Below are 22,274 nucleotides of genomic sequence, written 5' to 3' on the forward strand. Positions count from 1 at the left end.
TGGCGCTGGTAAACCAGTACAAGCCCAGCTAGGTCCTGTTAATAAAGCATGGGGGAATGGAGGATATTCTCTTACAACATAAGGTAAAGAAGACCCTATTCCCCTCCCTCCTTTAGTCAGTCCAGCTGGCTTGTGAATGCTGTGACAATACAATCATGAATATTCTTCTAACTCTCACTTAGAAGAATTTGGATCAATTCTTGTTAACTAACAGATCCTCTACAGGACTTGGTAGTGCACAGTCCAGAGATTCATTGTCTTTTGAGATGACAATTTTAACCAAATACACTTGGATCAGTCCGCAGTCTCCAGGCCCATTTGGAAGTAAATGGTGCATAAGCCCAACTATATTCTTTCAGGCACAATTCAGTTAGTCAGCTGAACTGTTCTGTACAGAAGCTGGTTGATGCAGGTTTCCAAGCTCAGATGAAGCTCGTTGTGAAAGATGAGCACATCTTCCCAGATACAACCAGAAGGGAAGAATGAGCAGTTGTCCTGGGCTGCAGTTCAGCTATCAGGGTATTTAAGCTCTATTGAGTTGAAAATATCTTGAAGAACTTGAAAATACTGTACTGACCAGAGAGAGGGCATTGGACAATGATCATTAGTTTGATGCAGAGCCTCAGGATAACACTAGAGATCTCATGCTGCATCCACAGAGTAAACTTAATATCTTTGGGATTTGCACCATTAAGCATGCCATGCTTTTCTAGATGGGCTGCCTCCAGGACCAGAAGCAGTGTAGACATGTCTCTGATGCCGTGTAGACAAAGAAATTCCCCAAGTTGGGGGGAGGGGTTGAGCACTGGTTGCTGCTCAGCAGTACTATAGCCCACCCAAAGTGCTAACAGATGCAGCATGTATGCTTTTGGTGTAGGAGGCAGTTTGCCAGGAGCTGAGAGTACTTGAGAGCATTGTTGCTGAGAATAGCACCTTTACCCTGTAGCTGTGGCATTATTGCTCCTGGACATACAGGTTTGACACCTGAGGTGAGCTGGGCTTCTTAAATGAGAACCTAGCTATGATGAGTTACACTGCAGTTGCCTCCAGATTATAGTGCTTCAACTCTTGTTCTTTGCAGGATTGAATGTAACTGATTTAATGTTGGCTCACAATGCAGCAACTTGTTTTTTAAGACCAATTATAAATATAGTACACCTGTACTTCAGATTCCTTATTTACTTTAGAAGAGAGTTCAGAGATTTCCTGTCCCTTAATAAACTTGAAGTGGTTTTCAACCTGTGGTCTGTGGACCCCGAGGGGTCTGCAGACTGTCTCTAAGGGGTTCATGAATGATACTTTTGATTGATCACAGTCATGTGAATACCCACACTTACAATTCAAAGGGGTCCTCACCTCCATTTAAAGTGGAGGTCCACAAATGAAGAAAGGCTAAAAACCACTGGACTAGAATTGGACTGTTTTGAAGACGCCGCCTTCCTCCAGAACTTTCCCTCCCCACTTAAAGACTGTTTCTCCCAGTCAGTTTACGCAGCTGGCTAGATTCACGTGTCTATCAGGTATTGGCAGCAGCACATTCTCAGCAGTGAGAACCTGGTTGGGACTGCAAAGCCAAAGAGAATAGATGGAGTCAATGCCAAGTGGTGTTGAAACTAGGTATAAAGCTCATCTTTTTGATACGGCTTGTTCCAGGAATAATACTGTTAAAAACAAATGAATCTTGAGAAGAGTGGAGAGGAACCACCTCTGTACATTCATGCTCTCATCTGAAAATATCTTAGATGATCCAGAAAGCAGGTAGTTAGTTGTGGTTAGTCTCAAATTGGGCAGAAGGTAGGGTGACTTATCGGGTGGCCATCATAGAGGACAGCCTGGTTGTTCTCTCTCCTCTGTTGATATGATACTGGATGCCTTTATGTCCTCTATTTTTCTCTTGAAAAATAGGCGTCAGGTTTCATATCAATAGAGGGCAGAGTAGCAGAAAACCAGCATAGCCTCTATGATGTAGTATTGTTAACCAGTAAGCAATGTCTTTTATTTTGCCTTATAAAATTACACAAATAAGTACTTTTTAGTACCTCAGCTGAAGTCCCTGCAGGGATTCCAGAAGCTGCTTTTACGGTGAGTAGGATCGGCTATGGGGGCCCCCGTCCTCCTCCCCCCGGCCAGTAGGATTGACCGCCGGGGGACCCTCCCTCCTCCCTTCTGGTCAGCGGGATGGGTCCCCAGTCGCTGACTGTGTGGCCAGCTAGGGTAGAGTCATTGAAGGATATTAGAAACAGCAAGGCGCACCAATGTTGTCATGGAAGAAGTAGAATGAAGCTTGCAGTAGCCAACATCTGCCACACCTGTGGAGTGCACCCTCTCTGGTCCCCAGAGGGCAGGTATTGCCCCATCTGTGAAGCTTTTAAGCCACGCAGGAATTGAGTTCTATTGTCATGGGGTTCAGAAGCTCTGGATGACCTAATTATCTTGCTGTGCAACTTCTTATATAGAATGAGTCTCACTATTACAGTACAGTAATATAGAATTAGCCTCACTATTGTTAGTACAGTATTTTCAAGTTCTTCAAGATATTTTCAACTCAATAGAGCTTAAATGTCCTGGGCTGCAGTTCAGTTATCAGGGTAACTGCTCATTCTTCCCTTCTGGCTGTATCTGGGAAGATGTGCTCATCTTTCACAACAAGCTTCATCTGAGCTTGGAAACCTGCATCGACCAGCTTCTGTACAGAACAGTTCAGCTGGCTAACAGAATTGTGCCTGAAAGAATAGTTCTTTGTCCAAGAGACATCCCTAGGGAGTATTTTCGTGCTTTGCCACTTACTAAGTACTCTAGCTTCACCTGCTATTGCCTGCCACCAGTACCACAACTAGAGCGGGGTGAATGGGGAACCAACCCCAGGCCCCAACTAGGGTAGGGTACCAGAATGGCCTCTGGGAGTCTTTGCCAAGGACATGGGAGCTGGGCGGGGCAGCCCCAAAGGAAGCAGTATATCTGGTTAGTGGGAGTAGGAGGAGTTAGTGGAGTGGTGCTCCACACACCACCACCCAACTCCCAGGGAGCCTTTGCCAGAAGAGTCACAACCTTGTGCCCAATATGTATGTATCAGGGAAAAGGGGGGACCACAGCAGTGCTGCCATGTGAGCAAGTCTGATAATGCTACAGCAGTGGCAACAGTAGCCCCTGAATAAACACCTTCCCCTTGTCCAGTTCCCTCCAAACCCCACCTCCCCCCCCCCCCCCCTTTCCCCACTGCTGTCTGCAGTGGTTGGCATACAGGTTTCTCTCGCTTTGTGCTGTACATGCGTTCCTGGAAAATGGCACATAACTCAAATTTGCATAAAGGGAACCCACTCTACAATGTAACAAGTAGGGATACGTTCCAAGACCTCGACTGTACTGACACCCAGATCCATTTCTATCACTTTTACAAGACAATTTTGGTACACTCCAAGAGCAGAGAGGGATAGGAGATGAGCTAGTGGGATGCATAGAAGCCATAATGGGGATGGCAACTACAGAAACTTTTGTCGCAGATCAGTGAGGAGCACAGATCCACATGGGAGTCTATATTTTGGTGTGCCTTGCTCCCATAATGCACTGCACAAAGCAACTGACTGTGGGCTTCCACCACACTGATCTCATAAGAGTGAATTTACCTTGCATATAACAAATTTTTAATATAAAAAGGGTCATCACATAAGAGTGAATTTGCACATACAGAACCCACATAGAGCATGGGAGAGCTGTACTTCCATGAAAATCATCTCCCTACCCCAGGTGCTTAGTGAATTTGCTGCATCTCTGCCTGCTACCTTCTCCTTTTCATGCAAGTTCATAATTGATTCACACTGCAAAACAATGTCACAGAATTTAATATATTATAAATGGAGGCGAGTGCGTGCATAATGTAGGACACTGAATTTGGATGTTGGATTACAAAATAGTTAGGATTGGTTCAGGGCAAGTGTTTCCATACGCCCCTCCCCCCACCCCAACCACAATGAATACCATGGCTACATTTCAGATTTTAAAAGGGATCCCTTTTCACATACTAATATTGATCTTAGCATTTAAATTGAAATGGAAAGGAAATGTTCTTTCTGGGCTCCTGGCATATGTTCATTTAATGGCATGATAGGATTGATCCATAAGGCCAAAAAATGCACCTCCTGCTATGCTACGTGTGCAAGGCAGGAGGCATAATTATGGAATTGGGGATCAGATCTGAATCCTGCCATTACCACTTGCCAGTGTGAGGGGAGCCTGGGATCATCATCCTGGACCTCTCTGCACCAACATGTTGGAAGAGGAGATTCTGCAGATCCAGCCTGGCCAACAGTCTGTTGATTGTCAGCTGGCCCCTTACCAGGGACTGTTAACCAACTCCTGTGTGGTCTGGAACTGGGCTAATAGTCAGCCGATTGCTGGCCCTGTCTGGGACAGCCCTGGGTCCTGCTAAAGACCAGAGTTTTCCTGGCTGAGCTGACAAACAGCTGGTTGTCAAAACCCCAACTCTCATCTGGGCACAGGATTTGAAATCTCCAGCAGGGAAAGTTGGGGAAGCAGCCTCAGTCATACTTTTTAAAGCTCCCCATTGCACCAGGACCCCCAGTGCAGGACATGAGTAGTTGGGGAGCTGGGATCTCTTGGCTCCCTTGCTGCCTGTTTTCCACACTGTGAAGTGAGTAGTTCCTGCAGGTATGGAGCAGAGCTCCCAGCTCCCTAGCTGCCGCTTTCACAGGTGCCCCAGGAACGGAACGAAGTGGGCATGCAGCTCAGGCTTCAAACTGCATGCCTACTTTGTAAAGGTCCAGGGGCACAGTGAGCCTGAAACTGGGGAGATGTTCCCTGATATTGGGCTTATGATGCCCCCCGCCCATCTCCCTCCCTATCTCCAGGAATTGGACAGAGGTTCTGGGTCAAGGTCCTGATGCTGCCCCCAGCCTGATCACAGTAGTGGGGTGGGGGAATGGCTGTATCTTGGACCCTAGGGTTGCTCCGTGCCAGATTGCTATGCTCAGCTGAGCATCAGGGTTTGTCATGTCTCAGCCCCAATGTGCCACATGTTCAGTTTAAGATGTGATACAAGCAAGCCACAAAGTTGTTACACATTATATGTGGAATGTCTTTGTGGCTTGTTGCTATATTATCACTCCATAAATTGGCTTTAATGTGTGGTCAAATTACTATTTATGACACAATTTAATGTGTTAATCATGTCTGAGATGTAACATGTGCCACGGCCCTTAGATTTGTAAAGGTTGGTCTCTTAATTAGAGATGCCACTTATCACAAACAGTATCGGGTCTTTTTAGATGTTTACATGTTGTTATACCTGCAAATAACTGTAAGTACAAATGGGAGACACCCAGTTTATTCATGACTAAAAATCAAGTTTTTGGCATGTGTGTTCTGCATGCTGTTATTCATGTGCTTACACATGTACTGCATAGAAGCTCACTGTGTACTTATCATATGCCTCCAGGATTCTTGCAATATTTATACATGTTATAAAAATTCTCCATCTCTTTGTAACTGATACTCATCTGGAAGTAATTTTCAAATGACTGAAATTGCAATGGTCAAAGTCGGCAAGGAGTAGACCACCAAGGGTTTTGCCACAGCGGTTAATGAAGTGTATTCTCTACAAAATGTTAATATGAACATGCTACAGACCTGAACTTGATATGGAAACTAAAAATCCTGGAAAAATTTGGCCACAGTTTTCTAACCACACCTATAAAGTATTTATTCGAAGTTTTCAAGAGAAATATAGCTAGACACTGTAGCATTTTTGGAAGAGAATGAACCACTTCCTAATATGAATTTTTAACTGGAAAATTGGGTTCCATAGTGTCCTGATGCATTTCTGAATTAGTATACTGCACTTTAAAGCAGCATGCAGTCTTAGCTGTGTGACTCCCACTGGCTTTAGTATTTGTTGTATAGCTTACCAAATTAACCAAAATACCCAAACCCATCAGTTCTTGAAAAGGCTTTTCATTTTCAGGATGTATAACTAGAACAGTTTTCCAGTGTGACTGCATAGGCTTAACTTACTCAAACAAAACCGAATGTCTCCTTGACTTTATGACCTTTAGTTTGTTTTGGTTTCCACTCTCAACCTTTTAAACTTCTGGTTCCTTACTTGCCCTGCACTGGTGGGTAATGATTAAATGACAAGGTCCAACATACTGTTCCTTGTCAGTAGGAGGGTTGGGAGGTGACAGTTCAGTTTAGCAAATTGTTCCACTGCTTTTTGGGGGGGAGTTTGTCTGTAGCTCAGGTTCACATTTGCCAAGGTAACTTATTTTCCTGCATAAAAGGAGCATTTGGTCATGTGTGTGAAGTGATTGTCTAAACCAGCTTGAATGTAGCTTGGGATCAAGCTTCTAAACATTCCCCTAAGTGGGTGGGGGTGGTGTTCACTCTTTGTGAATCGGGAGGTATAGAGAAGCATATGTTCAATGGAAAATAACTGACAAAGAAACTTTACTTGCCCAGATGCACCCCAACAAATAGCAGGCACCAGTTTCGTATCCGGAGCCTTACTGGCTTGAGTGCCATCCAGTGTCTATGAAGTGAACTTTTGCTTGGAAATACAGATTCTCTCTTGTAGTGCTAACTTCATATTTTTATTAATCAAGAATAGGTAATAAATATGTTACCAAATGGAAAGTAGTTAAGGATGTGGGTTGGACTACATGGGGGGTGGGGTGCTGATGAATAAGACAAATGAGGACATTTTTATTTTTATTTTATTAAGAGCACCTCTAGTATGGAGATATGGGCAAATGGATTTAGAGAGAGAAAAGTAACTATAATTTACTTGGAAATAATGAAGTAGGAATGAAGAACTGCTTGCATGTTTAATTGAGCTCTCTCTCTATTATAACATACTAAAAAGCTCTTAATCTTGTTTCTGCTTCAGAATTTTCTGAGCATTACTTTTAATTGACTGTGTATTAGGGAACAAAAGTATTAATTAAAATACATGCTGACACTGGAAAATGAGGTGTGTAATGGTGTTTTTTTTTTATCTGCAAAGGAAATGGCTAGAGTTATTTTTCCTCTTGACTGTAGCTGAAGATGACCACCTGGCTGAAGTGTCACAGCTGTTTGCCTTCGGTAGTATCTGTTTCATCATGTGATTTAGCTGTCCCTTTTATTTGAATTTTTGCATTAGCACTGCACCATACATACTCTTCCCCCTCCCCATCTGTTTTGCTCATTAATTTTGTTTCACAGATAATACCTTATTTGGAGGCATGCCAAGGCCACCAGGACTAAGCTCTGTTAATTTTTTGAAGCACAGTCTCCCTCTGCATCTGGACTTTAAGCATCCTCTCAGCCCTGGGTAGAAACAGGATAAACAAGTACTATGCTTAAGTGATATGGGCCTTAAATTGTAGTGTTTTTCTAACATAATTTTGTGGTTTGTCTTGTTTAGTGGGTGTTAATAAATTAAGTAGTTCCTCCTGCACTGTTATAAAAATAAGGAATTTTAGGACTCTTCAGAATGGGAAGCCATAGACCGAGCTATCTGGGCTGGGAAACGAGGTTTACTTTTTGCATGTTAATAAAGGTGTATTCTTAACTTGTGTGCATTAGCCACATGCACAGTGATCAACCCTAGCATACGTTAAAGGCATGCATATACTGCCACATCTACACTAGAGTTTTAAAATGTGTATGTTAACATGTTGTACCACACACATCTAAATTGTAGTCAAGGCAAGGTTTTAGGCAAGGATTTGGTACTAGGATTGATGCGCTGAGATATTTTAAAATAATGCTGACTTTATCCAAAGGAGATGTTTAAAGTCACATTGGCTAGCTTGTCCAGATGAGACATTTTTAACATATTCTACATTTATATGCTTCCAGCTGAATTCCAATGCAGTTGACATATGAATGCTATTTATGTGGTCTAAAAAAGCTAACCAAGCTTTAAGTGGTGTGTTTCCCCTCTGTCAGGGCTAAAAGGTTAGTGGGTTCAGAACATTGTATTATTGTAAGACGGTGGGGAATGTTTGTTTAAAACTCCTTTATTTATTGTTTTGACATTTTAATTTCAACCTCTGTATATCATGCCCCCAAGTATTAAATTGGTGATTCTGCTGCTAGACCTTTGAATTCCCTCTTTCAAGCTCCTATTTTATACTGTTATGTTTTTTAGGACTAGTTGAATCTTCAGCATATGGAAGCATGTTTGGCTTTGTTAAAAAAGAAAGCCCTGTCTCAGCTCAGGGATCCCAGAGGTAGCATATTGTGATGTTAGGTTGAAGACCCTTCTTAAAATCCCAGTTCCTCTTAAAATGTGTGTTCTGAGCCATCACAGTAAGACTGGACTGAAGAATATACCAAATGAAAAACTACTTTAGGCTTTGTAATGGGCTGAGTATCTCATAATCCCTTTCTCTGCAGTTGAGATCCTGAGTTAAAGGGCTAGGTACTCCCTACCCCCCTCCAGCACCACCACCACTTGTAATTTTTGCATTATTGAAATCCATATTTACGTACAGAAAGCTGTAGGATGTCAGAGGTGTAACTAGCAATGTTAGAAACCTGGGCAAAGATTGAAGGGAAAGTGGGGGTGAGAAGTACCTTGGGCTGCTATTGGTACCTCCTCTAAATTGGCACTCGGGGTTGGTGTCCCGCTTGCCCTGCCCTAGTTATGTTTGTGTGGGGTATGTTTAAGTGCTAAGCAGTTCCTCTGTCTACTCTTCAGGACAGCAGATTTTGTTCTAAAACTTTTTTCCTTTGTTGCCCAGGCAACTATGACAAGGTTTGTAGCTGATCCTGATTCAAACCCCTGAATCATAATTTGGGGGAAGTTCAGAGGTGACCTAGTTTACATCCCACCTGGAGAATTGTGGTATTCAACCACTTTCACAATTTTAGAGCCTTTATTTTTGCTTCACAAGACTTGATTCTTAGTCCTACTAAATGGAAGCTGTTTGGGAGAGGGACAGGAAACTATATGGAGTCAGTTGCCAAAACTAGGAAGATTGTACCAGCCTTTATGTTTTGCAGCATTGCTTGCTAAGAGAATGCTCTCCCAACTAATCTTATACCTGGAAGCCATGAGTGTGCTGTTGCAGAGAAGATCATTGAACTCAAGCAGGAGAGGCTGGGGCAGTAGGGAGAGTGAAGTAATTCAAAGAACGTACTTCTCCATAACAATTTCCTTTCATCAAGGGTTTTCTTCTCCCTCTATCAAGATGGTCTACAGCCTTTAGGACTGTGGGTTGCCATACATTTGGCTACTAAAAATATACTGTTCCATCTAGAGCTGTCCAGCGAATTGCACCACAATCTAAGACTGATTTGGCTACTTTGCTCCATAGGTACATGGCCACTTGGCTTGATTACTGAAATTTCTTATACTTGGGAATGCTGGAATACCAATGGTGGAAAAGGTCCAGCTTGTTCAGAATGTAGCAGTTCACCTGCTGAGCAATAAATGCAGAGAAAAACACATCACCCCAGTGCTCCAATGTCTGCCTTGGCTGCTAATGGAAAACAGAATAAAATCTGTGGATCCAGCCTTGAGAATCCGTCATTCAGACAATGGAACTGTCAACCACAAACCCTTTGAGCACAGGGAACTGAGCTCTCTTAGCAGCTGGCCTACCACTGTGGAATGCCCACTGATCGTGCAGTTTCCAGAGCAAACCTCAAAACTTACTTGTTTGACTTGGCTTTCCCAGAGTCGAACAAAACACCTCTCTCAGGACAGAGCGAGGGAGAGAGAGAGAGAGCACTTTTTATAAACAAATAAACAACCGTCCTCCCCAAATTTTCCAGCTTAGTTATTGCAGTGATGGGTGTGGAATAGTTGGCTATGGTAGTGCCTACTATGTTAAATGAGGTGGAGTCTTCAATCAAATCTGTGCTCAGTAGGAAAGGAGAGGGAAAATACACATCCAGCGGTATGCATTTTCATTTCCACTTGGGAGAAATTTTACAATCTTGGCATTTTCCTATGCCTGAAAAAAGGTGTGCGCACCCGGAAGCTTGCAAATATCTAGTTGGTCTAATAAAAGACATCACCTCTGCCACAAGTCCTGGTCCAGAGCAGAGAACTCCACAGCTGCTTATTCAAACTTGCTCAAATATTTGCGAGAGAGCTGCCAAAGATAGGCTTCAGTGAGCCTTGGGCAGAGCAAGGCTCATTAGACCTTACTTTTCATTTTTTGCAATGAAGAAAACGTAAGAACGTAAGAAAAATGCTTCTCTTTCTGGTTAGAATGAGTGATGCTTGGGAAGCATAAGCTGTTTGAGCCTTTTTTTTATCACTGCAGGCTAGTAGTAATCTTTCTCGAGGCATACCATAGTATTGGAGTAGTTTGTGTTTTGGCTGAAGAACAAGGGACTGAACTGCTAGAAAAAAATCTATGATGGTTCACAATGTGTAATCATTGTTTAAGATTGTATACTTTTTCATATATATGTGTAAAAACAATTTTTAAAACATTTCCTTTGGTCTGTTTTCTTGTTAGATCTGCTTTAATATAGGGTTGGAACTTGTTTCAGTCCTATACAAGATGAATTCAAATGCTATTTGTATTTGCCTTCTTCAAAAGCAAAAGCGGCCATTTAACTAAAAAAAAAAAAAAAGAAATCTCACAATAGGCGAAATATGCCCTCAGCTACATGTGGATAGCGATTCAAGGATATATCTTCTTTTTCTACAGGTTGATATGACTATATTTTGGTGTGTCAAGTATCAGATTTTTTGCTGTATAGCTCATTCAAAAGCCATGTTAAATTGTGAGTGCAAGAAAGAATGAAAAACTTTTTTGGTGGGGGGATCATTTATGTATAGACAATTATATTGCTTCTTGGTACATCCTGGTTAACAACTGGCTATTGATACTGCACAATACACATTTTGATTTCAAGAAATAGGTGTAACCTAATGCATGCATTTTCCGTTTCTACTGGCTGATATTCTGCTATGCTAAATTGGCATTGAACATGGAAGATGTGGGGAGAGCAGGTTATGAATTCTTAATTTTCTGCACAGACCTAGTACAGGTTAGAGCAACTGAGGGCCTTCTTTAATCTCTTCCAGATGGCAACAGTCTGAAAGGGGCCATTCAGCTGCCAAAGATGGGGAGAGACCTATGCACTCCAACTACACCCATTCCCACCTACCAGTTCTTGGCTACAGCATGCCCCTGTGATCAGGTTTGCATAGGCGTTGGCTACGCAGGCTAACTCCTTTGCAGGGCAAGAGAATCTCAGGTTAGAAATGCCCAGTCTAGTCTACTCTGCCTCCTGACATCTCCTGAACCTTAGAACAGGTGAGATACCTCAGAGTGGTCCTTGAAGAGCATGCATTAAGTTAGCTAAAATTCTGCTGACCTCGCAAATGTCACTAGCGCCCTCCGATTTTTTTTGTCAAGAGTAGTAAAATGGAATATGTTTGTAAGGAAAAAAAAAAGCAACAGTATTGTTGAGATGTATCTTATTGTTAAGAAAGCTGCAAACGTTTCATTTTTCAAGAAACAACCAAAAAATATTAAGTAAAAATTCATAGATTGATATTTGACGGGAGAATTCAGATCTAGGCAATGCAGGTGGGTTGGAGTGATGTACATGGCTTGAGGGTGGTCTGGCTTGACTGGTTGGTAGAACTGCAGCACCAACAGGGGCTTTTACATAATAGGTCCGGATGTGACTTCTGTTTGTTGTTACAGAGGTATGAATCAAAGCTTAGGACAGCCGGTGGAGCAACGTTGAGAAACTGGTCTGAAGGGATGTGGGGAAGGAGGAGGTCAGAGCAATAATTACATAGTATGAGAAGAAGAAATTTAAAATGGGAGATGATTAAGCTGCAAGGACCACAAAAGATGCCTTGGGTCCTGCCTGCTGATTTGTTTAATCGTCAGAGTTAATATATTCATGTTAGAGTACATGTGTTACTCTAGAGAACACTTAGCATACTGGGGCCTTCATCCTTGATTGGGATTCCTAGGTGATGCCAGAATACAGTTAATAACTAACCACAACAGCTGAGTGTTGTGTATCTCACCAGTATCATCAATTACAGCAAGGACAATCAGCCTATATCGAGTAATAGCATAGAGGGCAAGGCACATACGCTTTATCTCATACTCATTCATATTGAGAACACTTAAGATGTACAAAAGCCAACATACTATTTCAGATACAAGACGCACAGTTAGGATGGGAAGCATCCCAGAAAACTGCTGAGAGAAAATTATAGAACTGTGTGCATGCAGATTTTTCACAGGGGGAGAAGGGGATCTAATTCTGCGCTCAAATATCTTGAGGCTCACCACCATCTGGAATGAAAAACAAGAACAGAAGGTTTCCAAGAGGTTCACGTTGCAGCCAGTCGAGAATGAGAGAAATTTTGTATTCAGTCAGAATGGGCCAAATTTTATCCCTGACAACCTCACTGAGTTTGGACTTGAGTGATTAACCTGGCCCAATAATTCTGCAGTAGAATAGCCAGATTCTCATAATTGCAGGATTTATTTACCCTAACAAAAGAGAGAGGACTCGTACTTTGCACTGAGGCTTTTCTGGAAGCTGCAATGAGCCGTGTTGGCATCAGCTATAGGAACATGATGTCATGGAAGGCATTCCCCAACTGTACTGAATCCTCCTTTTTGTAATGGAAACAGGGTGTGTTTGGATTTGAATTTGCTTACTGTGCCATGCAGAGTAACTTCATAGAGGGAATCGGACTCCTACCATCTTGTGATTATCCTAAGCTATTTTGGCAATAATTCTTCTGATCTTGAAGTACCATAAAATCAAACTCTTACAGAAATAAGTTGCCACTTGAGTTTGTTTAGCTTTTACAATGACTACAGTGGGATAATAAATTCATATTTTAAATATAACAAAAAGTGATTCTGGACAATCACTTGACCACAAATAATATTCTGTTCCTCCTGTCTCCACAAAACTTCTTATGAGAAGGACTGTGCAACTTATCAAATAAAGGAAGATTAGTTTTCCATTCATTTCTAACAACAGTAAATAGTTGAGCGGAAACTGCTTTACTCTGCCTTGGAATCTAATGAAGTAACCTACTTCAGCAGGGGTTATTCACAGTAATGCCAATGACGTAAATCCCAAGGAGAATATATATTTAGAACACAGATGAAGCTTAGTTTTCATAATTTAGTTATATATGTATCTTTTTCCTTTAGTTGTTTGAATGCCACGTACCTGCATAGAAGTATCACCTCCAATGGTGGTATATTTTGCATGAGAGATGTATCAGCATATCACTCTTTGTTTCCATGTTCTTCATTCCCTGACTGTTAATTGGGAACACTGAGTCAGTGTTCTCAGGAGTAACTAATATTAAGAATGGAGATTTTCAATGTTGTTCATTCCATTCTTGCATCTTCAAAGTCTTTGTGCCAATGAGGAGCCTCATTAGCACTTTTGATTGTCATGAGCTTTTCACCATTGGCTGGCTTGGGGATTCAGCTACATGTTTCCTTTACATTTTTTCTCCCAGACTTTTGGAGGGACATGTAGATTGAGGGAAGATGTTCCATCTGCTTCCTTGCAGAAATCAGCAGAATACTCAGCTGCCCAAGCTTGCTGAAAATCATACAGTACTTCCAGCTAATGATGAAACATTTTTTGCTTCGGGTTCTATGCATGTTAGGATCATTGTTGTTTTCTGCCCTGAGAAATAAACACAATTAAAGTGGTGCATTGCCTGTGATAGTGGGAAACCTTTTAACACGAGGCCATTGAGCCTAACATCATAAATCTGCATTCTGAAAATGACTGACTGTGGCATGAGATGAGAGGAATTTTACTATCATCTAATTCACTTTGGTAATATAAAAAAAGAGAGGTAATGAACAAGAAATCTTTAAGGGTGTTTTTCATGGGCACATCCCATTCATGGTAATCTGTTTTAGCATGTGCATGATTACAGATTTTTTTTATTGTGCTATCCAGATACTAAAAAAATATTCAAGTTAGACCTGTCTGTGAAAGAGCCAGAACAATTTAAAAAACATTACAGAAAATGGAAGCCTATCAGAATTGCATTGCACCTTACTATACATTTGCATTTAACCCAGATTCCTCTTTGAATCAGCTGTTAGATAAAAGCACCCTAAAGCCCTGCTGAGGCGCCTGTTCTATGCAGATGCTGTTGAGCCAAGTCAAACTAATGCACTCCTTCCTGTAAAGTGTGTTTTTGTTTTTCCCCTCCTCCCTTTTTTTTTTTTTTTCATGTCAGCAGCCTCAATGACTATGAAAGCAAGAATGGAGGAAAATAAAAAATAGATAAAAAAATGAAAGGGGAGAAAAAGAAGTAATGCTTTTATTTAACCACTTGTCCTTCTTCAGGAGCTGCATTTGAACTGGTCAGGTACAATAGGCAGCTCACAAAACACCATTTAGTGGCCCCAGGACTAGATTGTGGCTTTTAAGCATAGCTCCATGTGAGGAATGGTGTGAAGCTGTGTTGTTCCAACAAGAGTTTTGAGGCAGGGGTGGGCAGTTATTTCATCTGGAGGGCCACTTAATGAGTTTTGATGAGCTGTTGAGGGCCACATACACACAATCTTTCAGAAGGTATTATTTTACCAAGTAGATGAGAACCAAATCGTATACTAAAAATCAAAAATCTGCTATAACACGTTTTAATTTTATTTTTAAAAAATTATTTCTGCCCTGATTTATGTTTTTGAGCAGTGTATATAGAGGTGATTGCATAATGGCTCAAATAAAGTCTTACTCTTGTATATTGTGTGTGTGTGAGTGGGATGTAGTGGGGGTATGGGTATGTGCATGTGTGTGGGGAGCCGTCTGCGTGCTAAGTCTCAGGAGCTGGCCTTGAGTTGGGGAAGGAAGTAGGGAGGGGGCATGTGCAGCATTGTTCACCTAGGCAGTGCAGTGTAGGTGCAGTCTGTATCCCCAATCTGGCTGTGGCCCAGCCCTGCCTGGGACAGCCCATGCCATGTACCTACCTCGGCCCCAACCCAGGCAGTGCACACTGCTTTCTTGCGGGGCTGCTCCCACTGCTACCCAGATAATACTTTGCTTCCATTGCCTCTAGCAGCTGCTCTTCCTACTCCTTCTGCCCCTGCTGTGCTGTTCTGGCAACCTTCCACCCACTTGGCCACCCGTAGGTGGCTGCTCACCATGCTGGGTGGCTGAGTGGGCGGAAGGCAGCCTGGAGTGGGAGCCCTACAAGCTGGGTCAGAAGCCACCTGGCTGCAGCTTCTGCCTTCCCCACTCCAGGCCTGGAACAGCGTAGAAGGGGCAGGGGGAGGAGGAGCTGCTGGAGGTGGAGGGAAACTAGCAGTACCTAGACTGCTGCAGTAGTAGCAGGAGCAGCCCTGCCAGGAAACTTTGCATGCCGGCTGGGGCCAGGGCAGTGCTGTTGGTGGGCACAGGATGGGTGGGGCATGGTCTGCCCCAGGTAGGAGCAGGCCAGGCTTACCCATGCAAAACGGTGCAGCAGCTGTGGGCTGCATTCAGTCAACTGGCAGGCCAGATCCAGCCTGTATTTTGCCCGCCCCTGGTCATTGCGCTTCATAGAGTTGCCAGTATGGAAGCTTTTGTCCATTTCCTCTCCATTTTCTCCACTGTGCAACCAGTCAGCTCTGTTGTCCAGCAAGAGTGAGGGTGCCAATGTTAAATTATACCTTACCAATTTGTCTCCCCAAACCCAGATAGAAGAGCTCAGTAGCACTAATACAGCCCCCCCTTGCCTGGCTGTTTTGGAGCTGGTGAGAGTCTGCCTCTTAAAAGGTAGTTTTGACAAGCTGCATAAAACGTTCTAATTACGGTCTTTATAGGCTTTTAGGGACCAGTTGTTTTCTTTTTAAGATGGAACTTTCTAGGTGATATTAAGTTGTCATCAACTCCAGTTATAGAAAGGAAATGTTTTAATACTGGGCTCAAGCACAAAGGTAAGCACTGTACAGATTACGATAAAATTTAGCTCACACTTTTCTACTTTTCTTTTTAAATGAGATTTTTTTGGGGGGTTGTGAGACTTGCTTTATTTGGTAAAGTTTTGATATTTTTTTTTTCCCCTTGGCCCATCAACCTGTGTATGTTTTAAATACATATTTATAATCTTTCACCCAAAAAATCTCAGATATGGCTCTAACCATCTATTAATCTTTCATTAATTCCTCCTCCTAAAATAGTGTTAGAATAAAGTGGAGAATCTGACCAGGGCATTTCAATTACCATATACATTCAAAACAAGGATGGATGTGACTTTTTATTCGTTTCCATTTCTCTTTGGCTGTTTTGAAATTAACCTGATTATGTAAAGAAAAATATCTCCATCCTGACAGCTGCTGCATGGAACAGCACAAGAAGATGTGTTAGAGTGGCACATAATATGTTAGTTTTAGCTTACTGGATAACTGTAGTTGGAACCTCCTAATGAGAAGCCATGCTCCCCAAGGCTAGTATGTGAATGATAAATGTATATTTGGCAAACTGATTAGTAAAGCCTTTGCACACTTGGCCAGTTGTATCCTGTTTCCTGGAAGGCTGCCAGATTTAGGAGAAACGGAAATGTAATGGATTGCAGTTTTTTCTGTTGGTTGGTTGCAACAGGCTGAATAAACAGAAGTTGCCTTGAGGTAGGCTGAGTATTCCTATCTGAAGTCACGCAAGTCTTGCTTTTGCTTCGTTGTTTCTTGTTTTCAGAGCTCAGTAAGCTGCATTAGCAACACTGATGAGATTCAGGCTCCTTGACTTTATTTAGTTTTGCTTTTTAAAACAAATCTTAACTCAAGTCTCTTAAAGGGGGAAAATGTTATAGCAGATGTTTGACAGGTCTCAAACCAGCTGGCTGGGTAACTTAATGCTCTTGGAACCAGAGCTACTTCACTAATTCTTATGAAGACTGTTGCTTTTTAAAATAAATGTTGAATAATCAACATCAATATTTGATGGCCAAAGTAACATAGTGAGATAGATTCAGTTAACTTTTGTTGATTTATGGGTTTCTATTTTGGGTACAAAATCAGTTTGCATTTTTTTTATAAGCAGCTGTGTTTTGCAGATAACTGGCAAAATACAGGGTTCATAAGTACTCATTATACATGGTACAGGGAGCCAGCACATTTCCTAAGTATTACAGTTAGTTCACAGTGTGCTTTTCAGGAAATCGCTAAAATGAAGGGCATGTGCATATTTATATGCTTAAGAAAAAAAAAAATTAAATAATTTAACAAAAACCATTAGGGGACCTGACTAGTAGACATTGTACTGAACTTTGGGGTTGTTTTCTTTTTTGTTTTTTTTCTTTCCCTTTGTTTAGTATTGGTTACTATTTGAATTTCTCTCTCTCCCCCCATCATTTTTATCTCAAAGCATTCAAAATTCGTGTGAGCAAGCAGTTAGTAGGAAGAGTTAAATTTGGGGATACTATTTGGGGAGTCTGTTGATTATATTTTAACATATTATTTGTTTTTCTTCTTTTGTGTTGTAAACTGTACTGAGCCTGCTTTGGAGAGGGTAGCATGTTGATCTAATAAATTAATAAATACAGCCTCTCACACTGTAGCCTGCCTGACCTTACAGCTATTAGGTACTATCATAATAACAAATATAGTAGTATACTTCTGTTGCCCAAATTGAAGCCCCAGTTCTGCAACGTCTGTGTAGATGAATAGGCCCATTAATTTAAGTGGGACTTCTTGCATGTTTAACATTATCTTTTAAAGCTTCAATTCTGATTAGATTCTGGTAATGAGACCACCTGAACCAGGTTGTCAAAGCTATGGCTGTATGAGGGGTTTTTGTCACAAGAAGTGACATTTTTTAACAAAAAACAAGGATAGCCAGATACTGAATGTACTCATTGCTTTCCTTTTCACCAAGACCACTTTCCTTCTGTTTATTTATGTTTAAAAAAACAGTATTGGAAAGGCAGTTGGACAGCTAATTACGATGCTCTCTTAGCATGAGGGCTATTATGCTGTCAAAAGTAAATTTACATAAGAGACAACATTTTTTATATAGAGGATAATCAGCTTCTTACAGGGCGAGATGGAGCTGAGAGGGACAGTCATAATTTTACTACCTTTTTGACAATCTAAAACTTTTCCTGTTGATGAGTTCCTTGTTCCGTCTTTCAGCTTCTCTCTAAAATATTTGATTTTTATTGTTCCGGGATCAGTTTATAGTTCCCCGCAACAAAGGAGGTGCTGGTTTTTAATCTGATGTTTACATTTCTTTAAAAATCAAGTTACTGATGAAAAATAAGTATAATTTCATACAAATATTTTGATTGAATGTATGCATTGTATTCTATCTACACTGATGTCTTCAGACCTGAAGTTGCATAATAAATCTAACAGGAAAGCAAATATTTTGGCTGAAATGATCTTTTATTATAATGAACTCATCTGTTGGCAGCTAGGGATTACCAGGTGTTCTGCATTATTCTCTCTCTTTCCTTAATAAAACATCTAGTGGCACAAGTATTAGCAGCTCAGCAAATGTTGGACCACACAGCAACTGCTGATCAGGAAATAGACAAAATATCAGAAGATAAATCATGGGAAAATGCATGCAAGGAAGTTTGTAGGTGGCTGACTTTTTTTTTTTGCTTGGGTGGATTTTTCCCTTTGTGTTATGACGAACCATCTGTATCTATTACTATTTTTTGTTTTTGTTATTGCATTAGTATCTAGGAGCCCCACTCTGATATCAGTTTTATTTCATTAGGCATGATATAAACCTAGATAAGTCCTCTCTTATCGGAGGTTTATCCATATAACTAATTGATAATCTATAATGTTCTAAAGGTGAATTTTTAGGCTCACTGACATCAGTGGGGGTTTTGTGACTAATTCATTAGGCCCAGGAAATCACCTTGAATCTGTGGTTTACTGGAGAATATGATCAGAATTTTAAGATGCCTTATACAAACCTTTTCTACCCTCTTCCTTTTAGTAACAAACTATTCCTACTCAGCTTCATAATTTCTTTAGAAGCTGCAGGGTAGATTAAAAACACATGGATTGCTGAGTACTCATTTTGCCCAGGCTGTGCTGAAAGCCTCAAGAACATATTAGTAGCAGTTAACTCATTTTTCAAAACCAGTTTCATGCGAAGAATCTTTGTCATCCCTTCGTGTGTTAGGTTTACATTTCCAGTCTCTAATTGCTGATGGAAAGGGGCTGAAGAGCAGGAGGGTTTCTGATTTTGTTTATGGAATTATGTTCCTGGGGTGCGTCAAATCTTATTTCTCGAAGAGGTTTGACTGGGTGGAACATGAAACACATTCTTATATAATCAGAAAGCAAAATGGCAAGTTGGAAAGAAAGATTCAGTGAATGCACTAGTTTCTGAGAACTTGTACTCATCTGTTATGTCCTTGCAGCTGATTTTTGTTTGTTTTTGTTTTTGCAGTATTATGCTTTGTATAAAATATGATTATAGAATGAATGATGGCAAATGTGAAAATCACCAGCACAGCAGAATTGAATGCAAAGCTCGCCAGTTACTTGTAAATGTTGATGCACTGCTGGTTTAATCTATTAGACAATTGTAAATGTACTGTATTTTAAGACTCTGAATTATTATATTACAATTTTTTTCCAGACGACTGGCTGGCAATGACCTTTCTTTTATCCATCCAAAGGCCTTGTCTGGGTTGAAAGAACTCAAAGTTCTGTAAGTAATCACATTTTAGAGCTGCACAGCTAGCTGCGTACTTTCTTCTTGCATAGTCAGCATGTTTATTGATAGGCTGAACAAAAACTGAATTTTATGTTCAGACAGTGTGATTAAATGAAAAGCTTTGTTACTTTTTGCATAATCATGCTGAAATGTTAACCATGATGATGATGGACATTCAATAAACAAAATAAAAACATTTATGACCTTAATTAAACTGTCATTACCGTAGTTTATGGGAACAATTAATGCCTGGCTCTCAAATATATTTTGTTAGACAAACATCAACCATTAGGCCACAAGACTCTTCTCCCTCTCCCTGCCTTCCTCCTGGCTATCTAAAACAGAAAAGACCCATGAGGGCATCGAGGCTCCCCCTCCTCTTTAGTTCCCTCTTCCCTATAACATTTTCATACCCTGTTATACTGTGTATAGCATAAATATCTACATCCATTTGGAGCACCATTCCAGCTCCAGCCTCTAAGAAGCCACCTCTATAGTCTGATATACTCCTTTAAGGGCAAATTTGACCACTGAAGGGATGCATTGGCAGTGTCCCATTCCACATGCTTTCTCAAATGAAAACATCTGCTTCAATCCCTGCTCTACTTTTTAAGTCTGAAACTAGCTTTATGTTATGAATCAGGTTTTTAAAACAACAACAAAAAAAAACCTATGCTAAAGGCTTAGGTTGGTGATTGGGAATGTACTTATACAAACAGAGGTAAGAAAGGGGATAACTAAATATTTAACAGACAAGGGACATAAGGAGGCAGAGGGGAAGGCCCTTGAGCTGAAAAAGGAAGTCTTCGGTGAAACAAAAATCATGGGCTCAGAAATAAAGGTAGGCATCAGAAAACTGACTAGCTAAAGCACTGTAGGACTAGAGTTGTGCTCACAAAAACAAAAAACTATACAAGTCATTGCATGCTCCTTGCATCTCTTCAGCTGCAAGTTTCGTATATGCCAGGTTCGCATGACCACTTTGTCACAGAATTCTTGAAACTCTTCCCTCGTGCCAGGAGTGTTGTATGTCCTCCTTTCCCCCAGAAACAGGGGCTCTGGTCTGTGTTTTCCCCATGTTCTTCCTTTCCCCTCCAACCTTAATTATTTGACTTCTCTTTAGGAGGCAAGTCATTCAGGGTATCAACCTATTAAACAGTACTGATGCTGTTAGGCTGGAAGGTAGCATCCACCTGTCCTTTGATACAGACTTAAAAGTGCTGAAGCTGGGATTCTGTTAAACAAGAAGCTCCATTTATCCACAGTTTAACTCTTCTGGTTTTCTAGTTTTCACCAAAATCAATAGGGTTCTGCCCACTGATGTGTAGAATATTTCCTGAAATTTTGGATTTGATCAGATGCAGTGTTCTCCAAGTATTTAATTAAAATTGCAAAGCCTTGTATAGCCTGCTAAGCCTAGCTAACCAACCATAACAATGCAAGCATTGGTAAATAATAAAATAATCACTTTATTTTGAGTCATTTTGCATGAAAATAAATTTTTTTTTTTATCCCCGATAAGTCAAGGGAAATTGCAGAAAATCAGATCAGAGATAATTTTGGCTTATTCTGTCTAAATTGATATGCTTGTGCTGTTTCATTAATGGAATGAATTGTGGCAGGAGTTGTAGTAATCTAGTTTCACTGTTTTGAAATCACCATTGAGTATCTTGTCTTGATGATTCTGCATGCATTTTCTTGTACCAGATGTCCATGAAACAAACAGGAACATGGACTGTTGTAACAAATAGAAGGTCATTTAAAGATATTGTGAAAATCTGTTTCACTAACAAAGTATCTTTTACAGCACCCTTCAGAACAATCAGCTGAAGACTGTACCTAATGAGGCCATTAGAGGACTAAGTGGTTTACAATCCTTGTAAGTGTTATTTGGTTTCTTCTGTTCCCCTTCCGTCCACCTCTGATCCACCCATATAACTTTGCCAATTGCTGTGTCTGTCTATGCCTCATTCTAGAACATGCTGAAGTGCAATAACTTATGCAAAATCATGTTTGTGGAGTTAATATCATCATTTCAAATAGAGCACAAATTCCACTTGGAAGTATGGAAAGGATTTTTCTCCCATTATTTTGAGGGGAAAGGGAGGGAAAAGAACTTTCTTAAACCCACCCATAAGAGAAGTTTTTATACAGAACAGATGTGATGGGGAAGAGGTAAAGCATTTGGTTGTCCAGTGTGATGTTCTAAGGTACTCTAGTAATTTAAAAAATTGTATAGAAATGAGCTGCTTCTTAGTCTTTCAGGTTGGGAACACTGGCTGAGACTTTCATGGCATTCGTTGTAATAGAAAATATCTAAATCTACATCCTGAAAATTGTTATGAGAACCTCAACCATTTTTTCCAGTCACTCAAATATGTACACAGATGCTTTTAATATTTTGGGGCTTTTGGTGTTTTCCCAGACACCTGGTTAGTCCAGCTCTATTTGACTAGCTATCACTTTGATGTGAGTGATGGTTTCTGTGTAAAGGTCCTGTTATCCCCTGCTGCAAAGATTGAGGGAAATGGCAGGCAGTAGTTCAACAATTGCATTTCCTGCTCCATAAGCAGAGCTTCTTGGGCACCAATTTTTCGTAATTGCAATCCTATTCGTCATGCCTCTACCAT

The 22,274-nt window shown here is 40.9% G+C and overlaps 1 protein-coding gene across 2 annotated transcripts in view; it reads left to right on the forward strand.

Moving 5' to 3' along the window:
* The window catches only part of LGR4 (leucine rich repeat containing G protein-coupled receptor 4), a 118,421-nt gene that overhangs the window by 54,748 nt on the left and 41,399 nt on the right, over window positions 1-22,274 (forward strand). The window contains exons 3-4 of one of the 2 annotated variants that reach the window (XM_006260667.4): window positions 19,567-19,638; window positions 21,452-21,523. The exons of the other annotated variant lie outside the window; for it this stretch is intronic. Coding sequence (XP_006260729.2) covers window positions 19,567-19,638; window positions 21,452-21,523 — 144 coding nt within the window. The remainder of the gene's footprint in view (window positions 1-19,566; window positions 19,639-21,451; window positions 21,524-22,274) is intronic. 2 annotated transcript variants of the gene reach the window in all.

Source organism: Alligator mississippiensis, chromosome 2, assembly GCF_030867095.1.
Source record: "Alligator mississippiensis isolate rAllMis1 chromosome 2, rAllMis1, whole genome shotgun sequence".
Classification (NCBI taxonomy): Eukaryota; Metazoa; Chordata; order Crocodylia; family Alligatoridae; genus Alligator; species Alligator mississippiensis.